The following is a 19,988-nucleotide window of genomic DNA, read 5'->3' on the forward strand; positions in this document are numbered from 1 at the left end:
GCTAGAAACACAAGCATTTCGCTACACCCACAATAACATCTGCTAAACACCTGCATATGACCAATAAAATGTATGTATTTTGGGGGCTGCTGAGGGGAGAATGGCTCATAATAATGTAGCAAATGTAATGGCATCAAACACCTTGAAACTATGTGTTTGATTTATTTGATACCATTCCACTAATTCAGCTCCAGTCATTACCATTCTAAAATTTGAATAGTCCTCCTAATTTCAAGTGTCAAAACAAGCAATTATAGTGTAGAAAATCATTGTACCGTCTAAACCACTGTGAAATATATTTTACATAACCAAAAGTTATATAGTATTTTCAGCTCTTTGAAGCTGGTGTACAAAACCGAAAGTAAAAGATAGGGGAAATGCACATATAACACATCTACAGCTTCGGCTTCTTAGACTTGCGTTCAACGAGAATGATAGATCTATAACACACATTTCTATGTGAATTTGGTCGTGTGGCCCAAAAAAGTGACATATTTCAAATGGTTAAAGTAAGGGTAGGTTTTGGGTATGAACGTCCCAGAGACCATTGATAGTACTAACCACCCACTCACACCAGGAAGTACCGGGAGATATGAACCACCACAGTACCATTTATATTGCGAAGGGACCGACTAACTAACAGCAGCACTTGCTCTCATACCGCCGTCTGAGGAGAGAGTATATTGATGCCGGTGATAGAACGCGAAAAACGTACCGAAAGTTTTTTTTAAATCTCTATTTTTTCTTCACAACCGTGTGTATAAAACACGTGAGTTTTGGTGTATTGGCCTGATGTGACAGCGGAGCTCCGTTCAGTGATTTAAAGACGTCACGCACACCGGCGACAGGTGGGTTTTAAACCAATCAATAACATGTAGTTCGTCTCATACTTAGTTTACCCATAATACTCACATTACAAACGAGTCTAGGCTACTGTTGATGTGCTAGCTAGACCATTAAACACTAGAAGGACCAAACTGGGGAGATTACAGCAACACTACTAGTTTATAGGCCTACTGTTAATCACAGGTCTGAACTCAGTGAAGGCTGAGACATTACAGTCTAGTTCTGAACACTGGGTGTTTTACATGTGTGTCCCAGATACACAATTAAAAGCTCAGATATGGGGCTTTTGTGATTTTCTGTCACTGATTTATTTATGATTTATTATTATTTAATGTCAAAAGTGGAATTGTGTTTTTAGAAATGTTTACACATTAATTCAAAAGGAAAAGCTGAAATGTCAAGAGTCAATAAGTATTCATCTCGTAATGAATAATGTGGAAATGGAAATTGAGCAAGTTGAGGTGACTGAACTGCTTGGAGTAACCCTGAATTGTAAACTATCATGGTCAAAACATATTGATACAACAGTAACTAAGATGGGGAGAAGTCTGTCTATAATAAAGCGATCCTCTGCCTTAGCAACAATATCAACAAGGCAGGTCCTACAGGCCCTAGTTCCTACCTTCTTAACAACACTATCAACAAGGCAGGTCCTACAGGCCCTAGTTCCTACCTTCTTAACAACACTAACAACAAGGCAGGTCCTACAGGCCCTAGTTTCTGCCTTCTTAACAACACTATCAACAAGGCAGGTCCTACAGGCCCTAGTTTCTACCCTCTTAGCGACACTATCAACAAGGCAGGTCCTACAGGCCCTAGTTTCTACCTTCTTAACAACACTATCAACAAGGCAGGTCCTGCAGGCCCTAGTTTCTACCTTCTTAACAACACTATCAACAAGGCAGGTCCTACAAGCCCTAGTTCCTACCTTCTTAACAACACTATCAACAAGGCAGGTCCTACAGGCCCTAGTTTCTACCCTCTTAACAACACTATCAACAAGGCAGGTCCTACAGGCCCTAGTTTCTACCCTCTTAACAACACTATTAACAAGGCAGGTTCTACAGGTTCTACAGGTCCTAGTTTCTACCCTCTTCTACCCTCTTAGCAACAATATCAACAAGGCAGGTCCTACAGGCCCTGGTTTTGTCTCACCTGTTCTACTGTTCAGTAGTGTAGTCAGGCCCTACAGGCCCTGGTTTTGTCTCACCTGTTCTACTGTTCATTAGTGTAGTCAGGTCCTACAGGCCCTGGTTTTATCTCACCTGTTCTACTGTTCAGTAGTGTAGTCAGGCCCTACAGGCCCTGGTTTTGTCTCACCTGTTCTACTGTTCATTAGTGTAGTCAGGTCCTACAGGGCCTGGTTTTGTCTCACCTGTTCTACTGTTCAGTAGTGTAGTCAGGTACTACAGGGCCTGGTTTTGTCTCACCTGTTCTACTGTTCAGTAGTGTAGTCAGGCCCTACAGGCCCTGGTTTTGTCTCACCTGTTCTACTGTTCATTAGTGTAGTCAGGTCCTACAGGGCCTGGTTTTGTCTCACCTGTTCTACTGTTCAGTAGTGTAGTCAGGTCCTACAGGCCCTGGTTTTATCTCACCTGTTACTTACAACTTACAACAAACTTACAAGCCCTGAACCAACAGTGCAGTTGAAGAAGAATAAAATATTTACCAAAATAAAAAGTAATAATGTAAAGTAACACAATAAGAATAACAGTGTGGAGGTTATATACAGGGGGTACCAGTATTAAGTCAATGTGGAGACTATATACAGGGGGTACCGGTACAGAGTCAATGTGGAGGCTATATACAGGGGGTACTGGTACAGAGTCAATGTGGAGGCTATATACAGGGGGTACCGGTACAGAGTCAATGTGGAGGCTATATACAGGGGGTACCGGTACAGAGTCAATGTGGAGGCTATATACAGGGGGTACCAGTACAGAGTCAATGTGGAGGCTATATACAGGGGGTACCGGTACAGAGTCAATGTGGAGGCTATATACAGGGGGTACTGGTACAGAGTCAATGTGGAGGCTATATACAGGGGGTACCGGTACAGAGTCAATGTGGAGGCTATATACAGGGGGTACCGGTACAGAGTCAATGTGGAGGCTATATACAGGGGGTACCGGTACAGAACCAATGTGGAGGCTATATACAGGGGGTACCGGTACAGAGTCAATGTGGAGGCTATATACAGGGGGTACCGGTACAGAGTCAATGTGGAGGTTATATACAGAGGGTACCGGTACAGAGTCAATGTGGAGGCTATATACAGGGGGTACCAATACAGAGTCAATGTGGAGGCTATATACAGGGTGTTACGGTACAGAGTCAATGTGGAGGCTATATACAGGGGGTACCGGTACAGAGTCAATGTGGAGGCTATATACAGGGGGTACCGGTTCAGAGTCAATGTGGAGACTATATACAGGGGGTACCAGTACAGAGTCAATGTGGAGGCTATATACAGGGGGTACCGGTACAGAGTCAATGTGGAAACTATATACAGGGGGCACCGGTACAGAGTCAAATTGGAGGCTATATGCTGGGGGCACCGGTACAGAGTCAATGTGGAGACTATATACAGGGGGTACCAGTACAGAGTCAATGTGGAGGCTATATACAGGGGGTACTGGTACAGAGTCAATGTGGAGGCTATATACAGGGGGTACCGGTACAGAGTCAATGTGGAGGTTAAATACAAGGGGTACCGGGACAGAGTCAATGTGGAGACTGTATACAGGGGGTACCAGTACAGAGTCAATGTGGAGGCTGTATACAGGGGGTACCGGTACAGAGTCAATTTGGAGGCTATATACAGGGGGTACCGGTACAGAGTCAATGTGGAGGCTATATACAGGGGGTACTGGTACAGAGTCAATGTGGAGGCTATATACAGGGGGTACCGGTACAGAGTCAATGTGGAGGCTATATAAAGGGGGTACCGGTACAGAGTCAATGTGGAGGTTATATACAGAGGGTACCGGTACAGAGTCAATGTGGAGGCTATATACAGGGGGTACCAATACAGAGTCAATGTGGAGGCTATATACAGGGTGTTACGGTACAGAGTCAATGTGGAGGCTATATACAGGGGGTACCGGTACAGAGTCAATGTGGAAACTATATACAGGGGGTACTGGTACAGAGTCAATGTGGAGGCTATATACAGGGGGGTACCAGTACAGAGTCAAATTGGAGGCTATATGCTGGGGGCACCGGTACAGAGTCAATGTGGAGACTGTATACAGGGGGTACCAGTACAGAGTCAATGTGGAGGCTGTATACAGGGGGTACTGGTACAGAGTCAATGTGGAGGCTATATACAGGGGGGTACCAGTACAGAGTCAATGTGGAGGCTATATACAGGGGGTACTGGTACAGAGTCAATGTGGAGGCTATATACAGGGGGTACCGGTACAGAGTCAATGTGGAGGTTAAATACAAGGGGTACCGGGACAGAGTCAATGTGGAGACTGTATACAGCGGGTACCAGTACAGAGTCAATGTGGAGGCTGTATACAGGGGGTACCGGTACAGAGTCAATGTGGAGGCTGTATACAGGGGGTACCGGTACAGAGTCAATTTGGAGGCTATATACAGGGGGTACCGGTACAGAGTCAATGTGGAGGCTATATACAGGGGGTACTGGTACAGAGTCAATGTGGAGGCTATATACAGGGGGTACCGGTACAGAGTCAATGTGGAGGCTATATACAGGGGGTACCAGTACAGAGTCAATGTGGAGACTATATACAGGGGGTACCAGTACAGAGTCAATGTGGAGACTATATACAGGGGGTACCGGTACAGAGTCAATGTGGAGGCTGTATACAGGGGGTACCGGTACAGAGTCAATTTGGAGGCTATATACAGGGGGTACCGGGACAGAGTCAATGTGGAGACTATATACAGGGGGTACCAGTACATTGTCAATGTTGAGACTATATACAGGGGGTACCGGTACAGAGTCAATGTGGAGGCTATATACAGGGGGTACCGGTACAGAGTCAATGTGGAGGCTATATACAGGGGGTACTGGTACAGAGTCAATGTGGAGGCTATATACAGGGGGTACCGGTACAGAGTCAATGTGGAGGCTATATACAGGGGGTACCAGTACAGAGTCAATGTGGAGACTATATACAGGGGGTACCAGTACAGAGTCAATGTGGAGACTATATACAGGGGGTACCGGTACAGAGTCAATGTGGAGGCTGTATACAGGGGGTACCGGTACAGAGTCAATTTGGAGGCTATATACAGGGGGTACCGGGACAGAGTCAATGTGGAGACTATATACAGGGGGTACCAGTACATTGTCAATGTTGAGACTATATACAGGGGGTACCGGTACAGAGTCAATGTGGAGGCTATATACAGGGGGTACCGGTACAGAGTCAATTTGGAGGCTATATACAGGGGGTACCGGTACAGAGTCAATGTGGAGACTATATACAGGGGGTACCGGTACAGAGTCAATGTGGAGGCTATATACAGGGGGTACCGGTACAGAGTCAATGTGGAGGCTATATACAGGGGGTACCGGTACAGAGTCAATATGGAGACTATATACAGGGGGTACCGGTACAGAGTCAATGTGGAGGCTATATACAGGGGGTACCGGCACAGAGACAATGTGGAGGCTATATACAGGGTATTACGGTACAGAGTCAATGTGGAGGCTATATACAGGGGGTGCCGGTACAAAGTCAATGTGGAGGCTATATACAGGGGGTACCGGTACAGAGTCAATGTGGAGGCTATATACAGGGGGTACTGGTACAGAGTCGATGTGGAGGCTATATACAGGGGGTACCAGTACAGAGTCAATGTGGAGGCTATATACAGGGGGTACCGGTACAGAGTCAATGTGGAGGCTATATACAGGGGGTACCGGTACAGAGTCAATGTGGAGGTTATATACAGGGGGTACTGGTACAGAGTCGATGTGGAGGCTATATACAGGGGGTACCAGTACAGAGTCAATGTGGAGGCTATATACAGGGGGTACTGGTACAGAGTCGATGTGGAGGCTATATACAGGGGCACCGGTACTGAGTCAGTTTGCAGGGGTACAGGCCAGTTGAGGTAATCTGTACATGTAGGTGGGAGTGAAGTGGGGGGGGGGGGGGGTCAATGTAAATTGTCCGGTGGCGGTTTTTATGACTTGTTCAGTAGTCTAATGGCTTTGGAGTAGAATCTGTTGAGGAGCCTCTTGGTCCTAGACTTGGCGCTCTGGTACAGCTGTGCGGTAGCAGAGAAAACAGTCTATACCTTGGCTACTGGAGTCTCTGACAATTTTATGGGCTACTCACTCACTTATGGTTCTGCCTACTCCTGATGATTCGTTTTTCAAATCATATGAGCAAAAAATATTTAGCTTTTTCTGGGACGCTAAACCAGAAAAAAGGAAAGTCTCTCTGAATAATAAATATAAATTGAGTGGGTTGAGATTATGAAATATAAAAACACTAAACCTCCCTCTAAAACTTCACTTATTCAACAGTATTATTTGAACCCTAAATGGTTCTCAAGTAGATTACTAAGAAAAGCTCATCCATTGTTTAAAAATTGTCTTTTTGTCTTTGTGCCGATTGCCATGTCTCATTTTCATTGTCAAAGTATCTCTGTTTTTCAAACAAGCATTGCAGAGCTGGATACAATTTTAATTTCATCCCCCTGAAAAGATGGAACAAATATTATGGCTTTTTGAAAAGGGTATTTGGTTTTTAAATGATATTGTAAAGTGGAATGGTAGAGTTATGTCCTTCATGGAGTTATCAGAATTGTTTGGGAAGGTCTGCTCAAACCAAGAGTACAACCAATTGATTACAGCATTACCGCAAAAATGGAGGAGGCAGGTGGCAGCGGGAGGAGGTAGGGAACTGCCTGTCTGTCTCTCTACTGCCTGTCCGACTCTCTACTTCCTGTCCGTCTCTCTACTGCCTGTGCGTCTCTCTACTGCCTGTCCGTCTCTCTACTGCCTGTCCGTCTCTCTACTGCCTGTCCGTCTCTCTACTGCCTGTCTGTCTCTCTACTGCCTGTCTGTCTCTCTACTGCCTGTCTGTCTCTCTACTGCCTGTCCGTCTCTCTACTGCCTGTCCGTCTCTCTACTGCCTGTCCGTCTCTCTACTGCCTGTCCGTCTCTCTACTGCCTGTCCGTCTCTCTACTGCCTGTGCGTCTCTCTACTGCCTGTGCGTCTCTCTACTGCCTGTCCGTCTCTCTACTGCCTGTCTGTCTCTCTACTGCCTGCCTTTCATCTCTACTGCCTGTCCGTCTCTCTACTGCCTGTCCGTCTCTCTACTGCCTGTCCGTCTCTCTACTGCCTGTCCGTCTCTCTACTGCCTGTCCGTCTCTCTACTGCCTGTCCGTCTCTCTACTGCCTGTCCGTCTCTCTACTGCCTGTCAGTCTCTCTACTGCCTGTCAGTCTCTCTACTGCCTGTCAGTCTCTCTACTGCCTGTCAGTCTCTCTACTGCCTGTCAGTCTCTCTACTGCCTGCCTTTCATTTCTACTGCCTGTCCGTCTCTCTACTGCCTGCCTTTCATTTCTACTGCCTGTCCGTCTCTCTACTGCCTGCCTTTCATCTCTACTGCCTGTCCGTCTCTCTACTGCCTGTCCGTCTCTCTACTGCCTGTCCGTCTCTCTACTGCCTGTCCGTCTCTCTACTGCCTGTCCGTCTCTCTACTGCCTGTCTGTCTCTCTACTGCCTGTCCGTCTCTCTACTGCCTGTCTGTCTCTCTACTGCCTGTCCGTCTCTCTACTGCCTGCCTTTCATCTCTACTGCCTGTCTCTTTTCTACCTGTCTCCTGTCTCACTTCTACCTGTCTGTAAACACCTACTGAATAATTTCCTGATGTGCTGACTGTGTGTTAGGGGCGATGCGGTGGACCTATAAGAAGAGCGTTACCATGGGAGCAGTCTTCCTCCTCCTCGCCATCCTTTACTTCAGTCTCCCTCTGGACCTCAGGAGCACCGTGGGTACACACACACAATCACATGTTGGCAGTGGCAGTCATTTGCAAAGACACATTGAGGGTCAGGTTGAAATGGATTGAATCAGTGACGTGTGTGTGTGTGTGTGTGTGTGTGTGTGTGTGTGTGTGTGTGTGTGTGTGTGTGTGCGTGCGTGCGCTCAGACTAAGGCTGGGTGATAATAATACTGTAAATAAACTGTGTTTGTATAGCACAGTTAATACAATAACCTTAACTCAAGGTTATGTATATCCACTACCTATCAAACGTTTGGGGTTACTTAGAAATGTGCTTGTCTTTTAACAACAATAGTACCTGCCATTTTGAGACTGTAATCGAACCCACAAATGCTGATGCTCCAGATACTCAACTAGTCTAAAGATGGCCAGGTTAATTGCTTCTTTAATCAGAACAACAGTTTTCAGCTGTGCTAACATAATTGCAAAAGGGTTTTCTAATGATCAACTAGCCTTTAAAATGATAAACTTGGATTAGCTAACACAACGTGCCATTGGAACACAGGAGTGATGGTTGCTGATAATGGGCCTATGTAGATATTCCATTAAAAATCAGCCGTTTCCAGCTATAATATTCATTAACAACATTAACAATGTCTACACTTTATTTCTGATCAATTTGATGTTATTTTAATGGACAAAAAAATGTACTTTTCTTTCAAAAACAAGGACATTTCTAAGTGACCCCAAACTGTTGAACGGTAGTGTATAATAATTAAACACGTTTATGGTAAGCTGACTAACTGATGGGCTCCAAGCCAAGCTGTTATCTACCGGGAAACCAGGCTGAATGCTGCTGAACCGCCCTGCCCTGCCATACATGGTCTCCATCCACTACAGAAAATCATTGTGTTGCTGTTCTTGCTGCTCCGTGCATTATGACGTGTGTGTGTGTGTGTGTGTGTGTGTGTTTCAGTGGGTGGAGGAGTGGCAGACTTTCTCCAGCGATGCATCGTGGATAGACAAGGGAGGGTACCTGCCGCTGAACGTCTCTTATCAACTACTGGCAGGAACACCTCCCACTGAACAGAGTAAACACACACACACCTCCCACTGAACAGAGGAACACACACACCTCCTACTGAACAGAGGAACACACACACACACACCTTCTGAACAGAGGAACACACACACACCTCCCCCTGAACAGAGTAAACACACACACCTCCCACTGAACAGAGTAACACACACACACACACCTCCTACTGAACAGAGTAACACACACACACACACACACCTTCTGAATAGAGGAACACACACACACACACCTACTGAACAGAGGAACACACACACACACACACCTTCTGAACAGAGGAACACACACACCACCCACTGAACAGAGGAACACACACACACACACCTCCCACTGAACAGAGGAACACACACACACCTCCCACTGAACAGAGTAAACACACACACACCTACTGAACAGAGTAACACACACACACCTCCTACTGAACAGAGGAACACACACACACCTCCCACTGAACAGAGTAACACACACACACCTCCCACTGAACAGAGTAACACACACACACCTCCCACTGAACAGAGGAACACACACACCTCCCGCTGAACAGAGTAAACACACACACACCTACTGAACAGAGTAACACACACACACACCTCCTACTGAACAGAGTAACACACACACACCTCCCACTGAACAGAGTAAACACACACACACCCACTGAACAGAGGAACACACACACACCTCCCACTGAACAGAGTAAACACACACACACACCTACTGAACAGAGGAACACACACACACCTCCCACTGAACAGAGTAAACACACACACCTCCCACTGAACAGAGTAAACACACACACACCTCCCACTGAACAGAGGAACACACACACCACCCACTGAACAGAGTAAACACACACACCTCCTACTGAACAGAGGAACACACACACACACACCACCCACTGAACAGAGGAACACACACACCTCCCACTGAACAGAGTAAACACACACACACCTCCCACTGAACAGAGTAAACACACACACCTCCCACTGAACAGAGTAAACACACACACACCACCCACTGAACAGAGGAACACACATACCTCCTACTGAACAGAGGAACACACACACACACCACCCACTGAACAGAGGAACACACACACACCTCCTACTGAACAGAGTAACACACACACCTCCCACTGAACAGAGTAACACACACACCTCCCACTGAACAGAGTAACACACACACACCTACTGAACAGAGTAACATACACAATCATCTCCTTTGTCTTAGTCACATTGAGGGAGAGGTTGTTGTCCTGATACCACATAGCCAGGTCTCTGACCTCCTCCCAATAGGCTGTCTCATTGTTTACAGTGATCAGGCCTAACACTGTTGTGTCATCAGCAAACTTAATGATGGTGTTGGAGTCGTGCCTGACCTTGCAGTCATGAGTGAACAGGAAGTACAGGAGGGTACTAAGCACGTACCCCTGAGGGGCCACAGTGTTGAGGATCAGCATGGCAGACGTGGTGTTGCCTACCCTCACCACCTGGGGGCGGCCCGTCAGGAAGCCCAGGATCCAGTTGCAGAGAGAGGTGTTTAGTCCCAGGGTCCTTAGCTTAGTGATGAGCTTTGAGGGCACTATGGTGTTGAACGCTGAGCTGTAGTCAATGAACAGCATTCTCACATAGGTGTTCCTTTTGTCCAGGTGGGAAAGGGAAGTGTGGAGAGCGATTGAGATTGCGTCATCTGTGGATCTGTTGGGGCGGTATGTGAATTGGAGTGGGTCTAGGGTGTCCGGGAGGATACTGTTGATGTGAGCCATGACCAGCCTTTCAAAGCACTTCATGGCTACAGACGTGAGTGCCACGGGGCGGTAATCATTTAGGCAGGTTACATTCACTTCATTGGGCACAGAGACTATGGTTGTCTGCTTGAAACATGTAGGTATTACAGACTGGGTCAGGGAGAGGTTACAAATGTCAGTGAAGACACTTGACAGTTGCAAATGCTTTGAGTACATGTCCTGGAAATCCGTCTGGCCCCGCGGCTTTGTGAATGTTGACCTGTTTCAAGGTCTTGCTCACATCGGCTACCAAGAGCGTTATCACACAGTCGACTGGTACAGCTGGTGCTCTCATGCATGCTTCATTGTTGCTTGCCTCAAAGCAAGCATAAAATACATTTAGCTCGTCTGGTAGGCTCGCGTCACTGGACAGCTCTCCTCTGTGTTTCCCTTTGTAGTCCATAATAGTTTTCTAGCCCTGCCACATCCGACGAGCGTCAGAGCCGGTGTAGTAGGATTCAATCTTTAATCCTGTATTGACGCTTTGCTTGTTTGATGGTTCGTCTCAGGGCATAGCGGGATTTCTTATAGGCGTTCGGACTAGTTTCCCACTCCTTGCCTTTAGCTCGATACGGATGTTGCCTGTAATCCATGGCTTCTGGTTGGGATATGTAGGTACAGTCACTGAGGGGATGACATTGTCAATGCACTTATTGATGAAGCTGGTGACTGAGGTGGTATACTCCTCAATGCCATTGGATGAATCCCGGAACATATTCCAGCTGGAGGGCGAGGAAGAGCGTTGTATGCATCTCTGTGTGTGGAGGAAAGATGGTCTAGAGGTGTTTTCCCTCTGGTTGCACATGTGACATTATGGTAGAAATGAGGTACAACGCATGTAAGTTTGCCTGCATTAAAGTCCCCGGCCACTAGGAGCGCCACTTCTGGATGAGCATTTTCCTGTTTGTTAATGGCCTTATACAGCTGGTTGAGTGGCCTTATACAGCTGGTTGAGTGGCCTTATACAGCTGGTTGAGTGGCCTTATACAGCTGGTTGAGTGGCCTTATACAGCTGTTTGAGTGGCCTTATACAGCTGGTTGAGTGGCCTTATAGAAGTGGTTGAATGGCCTTATACAGCTGGTTGAGTGGCCTTATACAGCTGGTTGAGTGGCCTTATAGAAGTGGTTGAGTGGCCTTATACAGCTGGTTGAGTGGCCTTATACAGCTGGTTGAGTGGCCTTATAGAAGTGGTTGAGTGGCCTTATACAGCTGGTTGAGTGGCCATATATAAGCGGTTGAGTGGCCTTATAGAAGTGGTTGAGTGGCCTTATACAGCTGGTTGAGTGGCCTTATAGAAGTGGTTGAGTGGCCTTATACAGCTGGTTGAGTGGCCTTATATAACTGGTTGAGTGGCCTTATAGAAGTGGTTGAGTGGCCTTATACAGCTGGTTGAGTGGCCTTATATAACTGGTTGAGTGGCCGTATATAACTGGTTGAGTGGCCGTATATAACTGGTTGAGTGGCCTTATACAGCTGGTTGAGTGGCCTTATACAGCTGGTTGAGTGGCCTTATACAGCTGGTTGAGTGGCCTTATACAGCTGGTTGAGTGGCCTTATACAGCTGGTTGAGTGGCCTTATACAGCTGGTTGAGTGGCCTTATATAACTGGTTGAGTGGCCTTATATAACTGGTTGAGTGGCCGTATATAACTGGTTGAGTGGCCTTATATAACTGGTTGAGTGGCCTTATATAACTGGTTGAGTGGCCTTATACAGCTGGTTGAGTGGCCGTATATAACTGGTTGAGTGGCCTTATACAGCTGGTTGAGTGGCCGTATACAGCTGGTTGAGTGGCCGTATACAGCTGGTTGAGTGGCCGTATACAGCTGGTTGAGTGGCCTTATACAGCTGGTTGAGTGGCCTTATACAGCTGGTTGAGTGGCCTTATACAGCTGGTTGAGTGGCCTTATACTGCTGGTTGAGTGGCCTTATACAGCTGGTTGAGTGGCCTTTTATAACTGGTTGAGTGGCCGTATATAACTGGTTGAGTGGCCGTATATAACTGGTTGAGTGGCCTTATATAACTGGTTGAGTGGCCTTATACAGCTGGTTGAGTGGCCGTATATAACTGGTTGAGTGGCCTTATACAGCTGGTTGAGTGGCCGTATATAACTGGTTGAGTGGCCGTATATAACTAGTTGAGTGGCCATATATAACTGGTTGAGTGGCCTTATACAGCTGGTTGAGTGGCCGTGTATAACTAGTTGAGTGGCCATATATAACTGGTTGAGTGGCCTTATACAGCTGGTTGAGTGGCCGTATATAACTGGTTGAGTGGCCTTATATAACTGGTTGAGTGGCCTTATATAACTGGTTGAGTGGCCTTATATAACTGGTTGAGTGGCCGTATATAACTAGTTGAGTGGCCATATAGCCAAAATTGCCTGATACTTGGTGGAATTCATTATGCCATCAATCTTAACCAGTGCCCCTGGACCTCTGGAATTAAAACAGACCCAAAACATCACTGACCCACCCTCCATATTTCACCGTGGGTATGAGGTGCCCCTGGACCTCTGGAATTAAAACAGACCCAAAACATCACTGACCCCCCTCCATATTTCACCGTGGGTATGAGGTGCCCCTGGACCTCTGGAATTAAAACAGACCCAAAACATCACTGACCCCCCTCCATATTTCACCGTGGGTATGAGGTGCCCCTGGACCTCTGGAATTATAACAGACCCAAAACATCACTGACCCCCCTCCATATTTCACCATGGGTATGAGGTGCCCCTGGACCTCTGGAATTAAAACAGACCCAAAACATCACTGACCCCCCTCCATATTACACAGTGGGTGTGAGGTGCCTCTCCTTCTATCTCTGTTTCGATGCCAAACATGCTGATGCTGTATCTGACCAAAACGTTCCATTTTGGTCTCATCTGACCAGAGCACCTTCTTCCAGTCATAATTTAAATGACGTTTGGAAACTCCAAGTGCTTGCGTCTGTGTCTTGGGGTCATTAAGGGCTTTCTTCTGGCAACCCTTCCAAAGAGCCTATGGTTGTGGAGGTGGAGTCTGATGGTGCTTTCTTCTGGCAACCCTTCCAAAGAGCCTGTGGATGTGGAGGTGGAGTCTGATGGTGCTTTCTTCTGGCAACCCTTCAAAAGAGCCTGTGGTTGTGGAGGTGGAGTCTGATGGTGCTTTCTTCTGGCAACCCTTCCAAAGAGCCTGTGGTTGTGGAGGTGGCATCTGATGGTGCTTTTTGAAACCTGGTGACCCCAAGACGCCACCAAGGCCTGCAATTCTTTCACAGTGATTCTTGGGGATTTTGTTGCTTCTCTCACCATCCTCCTCCCTCTCCTGGGGGGCAAAATGCATTTGCGTCCTCTACCCGTGAGGTTTTCAACTGTTCCTTATCTTTAGAATTTTTTTAAATAATTGCCCTAACAGTGCTCAGTGGTATATTCAATCGTTTGTGGATCTTCTTGTAGCCATGACCAGATTTATGAAGGTCTACGACCATCTGTCTCTTTTGAACTGCCAGTTCCTTTCTTCATGGTGTTGGATGACAAAGGGATATTGCATGCCTAGTGAAACAGGAAGTAGTAGTTCCTTAAAACTTAGATCAACTTAAATAAGTGGAATGTAGTTCCTGGTTTAATTTTGGTAGATGTTATTTACAATAATATTTAAAGGTGCCATTAATTGTGAAACCTTGATTTGGAGGACGTTGATTTTTTTATTAAATCAAGCAATGATTTTGGTTGGTTCCATTGAAACATTAATAAAATACAGTATTTCTCACATGTTGGTATTTTGAATTTATCTCTATAATTATATTGTTTATATTTGTTTAAAGTATTGTTTGTGCATTGCCAGTTAGGGGTGGCAGTAATTTTGGAGCCCACTGTACCCTATAGTACATATCAATGCATACACACACACTATCTAGGTCAAATAGGGGAGAGGCGTTGTTCCGTGAGGTGTTGCTTTATCTCTTTTTTGAAACCAGGTTTGCTGTTAATTTGATCAATATGAGATGGAAGGAAGTTCCATGCAATAAGGGCTCTCTATAATACTGTACACTTTCATGAATTTGTTCTGGATTTGGGGACTGTGAAAAGACCCCTGGTGGCATGTCTGGTTGGGTAAATGTGTGTGTCAGAGCTGTGTGTAATTTGACTATACAAACAATTTAGGATTTTCAACACATCAATGCTTCTTTATAAAAAGTGATGCAGTCAGTCTCTCCTCAACTCTTAGCCAAGAGAGACTGGCATGCATAGTATTTATATCAGCCCTCTGATTTATGTACAACAACAACACAACAAAATAGCACAGTTGGTTAGGAGCAGAACGGCCCTCTGGTCTCTAATTGTTTTAATTTGTTGACATTTTGTCTCAGGTTCTGCTGTGATGCAGCTTTTCCTCTACAGGGTTTCACATTTGGGAAAATTACACCCTCTAATTGTTTTATATTTTTGAAATTTTGTCGGGAAATGCAGCTCCGTCTCAGGTTCTGCTGTTGTTCAGTGGTTGCACAGCCTTTCCTCTACAGGGAGCCAGGTTCTGCTGTTGTGCAGTGGTTGTACAGCCTTTCCTCTACAGGGAGCCAGGTTCTGCTGTTGTTCAGTGGTTGCACAGCCTTTCCTCTACAGGGAGCCAGGTTCTGCTGTTGTGCAGTGGTTGTACAGCCTTTCCTCTACAGGGAGCCAGGTTTTCCTGTTTCCCTTCTCAATGGCAAGGCTGTGCTCACTGTACTTTGTCAAGGTTTTTCTAAGGTTTTGATCAGTAGCTATGGTCTAATAGTTAGCCACGGTGTACTGTCGATTTAGGGCCAGATAGCGCTGCATTTTGCTTTGTGCTTGTTGTTTCCCAATAGGTAATGCGGTTTTGTTTTAACTGTGTTGTAATTTGGTTTATCCTGATTGATTGGATGGTCTGGTCCTGAGGCTTCAGTGTGTTAGTAGAACAGGTTAGTGAACTCAGCCTCAGGATCAGCTGAATGAGGGGATTATTGTCTTTGCTCAGCCCTTGGCATTGCAGGGTTTGGTAATTATATGAGAGGGGGTCATTGTATTGTTTCCTAAACTGAATTGCTATTTTTATTTATTTTAATAGTTGATACTGGCCTAATTCTGGCCTGCATGCATTGTTTGTAGTTTTCCTCTGGACATGTAGGAGAATCTTACAGAACTCTGCATGCAGTTTCAATGGGGTGTTTGTCCCATTTGATGAAATCCTGTTTTGCAAGTGGACCCCACACCTCACTGCCATAAAGTGCAGTTGGTTCAATGATACATTCAATTAGTTTTAGCCAACTTTTAATAGGTATTTCAATTTGAATTTGCTTTGTAATGGCGTAGAATGCCCTGCATGCTTTCTCTCTCAGTTCATTCACTGTGTCACGGTCGTCCTCCTCCTCGTCTGAAGAGGAGAGGCGAGAAGGATCAGAGGACCAATATGCGGCGTGGTAAGTGTCCATGGTGAATCTTTAATAAAGAAAGACTGAAGACTATGCAAAAGAGTAACGAAAACAATAAACCAAATACGACCGTGAAGCTACAAAACGAGACCTGTGCAGACACAAGCCACTAACATAGACAATCACCCACAAACAAACAGTGCAACCCAGGCTACCTAAGTATGATTCTCAATCAGAGACAACTAATGACACCTGCCTCTGATTGAGAACCATACTAGGCCGAAAACATAGAAATGCCCCAAAACATAGAAAAACAAACAGACTGCCCACCCAACTCACGCCCTGACCATACTAAATAAATATAAAACAACAGAAATAGAGGTCAGAACGTGACAGTACCCCCCCCCCAAAGGTGCGGACTCCGGCCGCAAAACCTTGACCTATAGGGGAGGGTCTGGGTGGGCGTCTGTCCGCGGTGGCGGCTCTGGCGCGGGACGCGGACCCCACCTCATCATTGTCTTAGTCCGCCTTATTGTCCGCCTCCGTGGCTTTCTCAGCATGACCACCCCTCTCAATGACCCCACTGGACAGAGGGGCAGCTCGGGACAGAGGGACAGCTGCTCGGGACAGAGGGACAGCTGCTCGGGACAGAGGGACAGCTGCTCGGGACAGAGGGACAGCTGCTCGGGACAGAGAGACAGCTGCTCGGGACAGAGAGACAGCTGCTCGGGACAGAGAGACAGCTGCTCGGGACAGAGAGACAGCTGCTCGGGACAGAGAGACAGCTGCTCGGGACAGAGAGACAGCTGCTCGGGACAGAGAGACAGCTGCTCTGGGCAGAGGGGCTCCGGCAGCGGCGCCGGACAGGCGGGAGGCTCCGGCAGCGGCGCCGGACAGGCGGGAGGCTCCGGCAGCGGCGCCGGACAGGCGGGAGGCTCCGGCAGCGGCGCCGGACAGGCGGGAGGCTCCGGCAGCGGCGCCGGACAGGCGGGAGGCTCCGGCAGCGGCGCCGGACAGGCGGGAGGCTCCGGCAGCGGCGCCGGACAGGCGGGAGGCTCCGGCAGCGGCGCCGGACAGGCGGGAGGCTCCGGCAGCGGCGCCGGACAGGCGGGAGGCTCCGGCAGCGGCGCCGGACAGGCGGGAGGCTCCGGCAGCGGCGCCGGACAGGCGGGAGGCTCCGGCAGCGGCGCCGGACAGGCGGGAGGCTCCGGCAGAGGCGCCGGACAGGCGGGAGGCTCCGGCAGAGGCGCCGGACAGGCGGGAGGCTCCGGCAGAGGCGCCGGACAGGCGGGAGGCTCCGGCAGAGGCGCCGGACAGGCGGGAGGCTCCGGCAGAGGCGCCGGACAGGCGGGAGGCTCCGGCAGCGGCGCCGGACAGGCGGGAGGCTCCGGCAGCGGCGCCGGACAGGCGGGAGACTCCGGCAGCGGCGCCGGACAGGCGGGAGACTCCGGCAGCGGCGCCGGACAGGCGGGAGACTCCGGCAGCGGCGCCGGACAGGCGGGAGACTCCGGCAGCGGCGCCGGACAGGCGGGAGACTCCGGCAGCGGCGCCGGACAGGCGGGAGACTCCGGCAGCGGCGCCGGACAGGCGGGAGACTCCGGCAGCGGCGCCGGACAGGCGGGAGACTCCGGCAGCGGCGCCGGACAGGCGGGAGACTCCGGCAGCGGCGCCGGACAGGCGGGAGACTCCGGCAGCGGCGCCGGACAGACAGGACCACCTGCAGGGAGGAGACAGAGAGACAGCCTGGTGCGTGGGGCTGCCACAGGTACCACCAGGCTGGGGAGCCCTTCAGGAGGCTTGGGGTTAGGAGGAGGCACCTGAAGGACCGGGCTGTGGGGGAGCACTGGAGCTCTGGTGCGCAACCTTGGCACCACCTCCCCAGGCTGGATAACCACTCTAGCCCGGACCGTCCGGAGTGCAGGCACAGGTTGAACCGGGCTGTGGGTAAGCACGGGAGATCTAGTGCTTACTACACGCATCTCTCCCTTCGGCTCCATTCCCACATTCGCCCGGCACGAGCGGAGCGCAGGCAGAGGACGCACTGCACCCTCCCAGCGCCCCGGAGACACAGCACGCAGAGCCGGCGCAGGATACCCTGGACCAAAACTGCGTACCGGCGACCAGACCCGCTGAGCAGGCACCATACGCCCTGGCTCGATGCCCGCACTCGCATGACACTCTCGGGGGGCTGTCCTATAGCGCACCGGGCTATGGACACGTACTGGCGACACCGTGCGCTTAACCGCATAACACGGTGCCTGCCCAGTATCGCGCTGCTTATAATAAGCACGAGGGGTGAGCGCAGGTCTGCTACCTGGCTTAGCTCCACCCCTCGTGTGCCTCCCCCCCAAAAAAATTTGGGGCTGTCTCTCGTACCTGTCGCACTGCCGTGCTGCCTCCTCATATCGCCGCCGCTCAGCTTTCGCTGCCTCCAGCTCTGCTTTGGGGCGGCGATATTCCCCATTCTGTGCCCAGGGTCCCTCTCCGTTCAGTATCTCCTCCCATGTCCAGGAGTCCTGTGATACCGGCCGCTGTTGTTGTTGCTGCTGCTGCCGCTGTCGTCGCTGTTTTCTACCACGCCGCTTGGTCCTTTGTTGGTGGGTGATTCTGTCACGGTCGTCCTCCTCTTCGTCTGCAGAGGAGAGGCGAGAAGGATCAGAGGACCAATATGCGGCGTGGTAAGTGTCCATGGTGAATCTTTAATAAAGAAAGACTGAACACTATGCAAAAGAGTAACGAAAACAATAAACCAAATACGACCGTGAAGCTACAAAACGAGACCTGTGCAGACACAAGCCACTAACATAGACAATCACCCACAAACAAACAGTGCAACCCAGGCTACCTAAGTATGATTCTCAATCAGAGACAACTAATGACACCTGCCTCTGATTGAGAACCATACTAGGCCGAAAACATAGAAATGCCCCAAAACATAGAAAAACAAAAATAGACTGCCCACCCAACTCACGCCCTGACCATACTAAATAAATATAAAACAACAGAAATAGAGGTCAGAACGTGACACACTGCCTCATTAAGGTGTCCAATTGAGCTTATTATTTAACCTCAGTAATTGTAGTGTGTTCAGGACTCTATATATTTAAACCTCAGTAATTGTAGTGTGTACAGTACTCTATATATTTAAACCTCAGTAATTGTAGTGTGTTCAGGACTCTATATATTTAAACCTCAGTAATTGTAGTGTGTACAGTACTCTATATATTTAAACCTCAGTAATTGTAGTGTGTTCAGTACTCTATATATTTAAACCTCAGTAATTGTAGTGTATGCAGTACTCTATATATTTAACCTCAGTAATTGTAGTGTGTGCAGTACTCTATATATTTAAACCTCAGTAATTGTAGTGTGTTCAGTACTCTATATATTTAACCTCAGTAATTGTAGTGTGTGCAGTACTCTATATATTTAAACCTCAGTAATTGTAGTGTGTACAGTACTCTATATATTTAAACCTCAGTAATTGTAGTGTGTTCAGGACTCTATATATTTAAACCTCAGTAATTGTAGTGTGTTCAGGACTCTATATATTTAAACCTCAGTAATTGTAGTGTGTTCAGTACTCTATATATTTAAACCTAGGTAATTGTAGTGTGTTCTGTACTCTATATATTTAAACCTAGGTAATTGTAGTGTGTACAGTACTCTATATATTTAAACCTCAGTAATTGTAGTGTGTTCAGGACTCTATATATTTAAACCTCAGTAATTGTAGTGTGTTCAGGACTCTATATATTTAAACCTCAGTAATTGTAGTGTGTTCAGGACTCTATATATTTAAACCTCAGTAATTGTAGTGTGTTCAGTACTCTATATATTTAAACCTAGGTAATTGTAGTGTGTACAGTACTCTATATATTTAAACCTAGGTAATTGTAGTGTGTACAGTACTCTATATATTTAAACCTAGGTAATTGTAGTGTGTGCAGTACT

The 19,988-nt window shown here is 47.9% G+C and overlaps 1 protein-coding gene across 2 annotated transcripts in view; it reads left to right on the forward strand.

The window, feature by feature from the left end:
* Window positions 1-382: 382 nt before the first annotated feature.
* Window positions 383-19,988, forward strand: part of LOC110492713 (alpha-1,3-mannosyl-glycoprotein 4-beta-N-acetylglucosaminyltransferase C) — a 36,881-nt gene continuing 17,275 nt past the window's right edge. Inside the window, exons 1-3 of one of the 2 annotated variants that reach the window (XM_036947841.1) lie at window positions 383-848; window positions 7,729-7,829; window positions 8,761-8,875. In XM_036947841.1, coding sequence (XP_036803736.1) covers window positions 7,734-7,829; window positions 8,761-8,875 — 211 coding nt within the window. In that variant the 5' untranslated portion in view covers window positions 383-848; window positions 7,729-7,733. Of the gene's footprint in view, window positions 849-7,277; window positions 7,830-8,760; window positions 8,876-19,988 lie in introns of those variants that run through there. The other variant, XM_036947842.1, reaches the window with a different exon arrangement.

Source organism: Oncorhynchus mykiss, chromosome 16 (genome assembly GCF_013265735.2).
Source record: "Oncorhynchus mykiss isolate Arlee chromosome 16, USDA_OmykA_1.1, whole genome shotgun sequence".
In the NCBI taxonomy this organism is placed as follows: domain Eukaryota; kingdom Metazoa; phylum Chordata; class Actinopteri; order Salmoniformes; family Salmonidae; genus Oncorhynchus; species Oncorhynchus mykiss.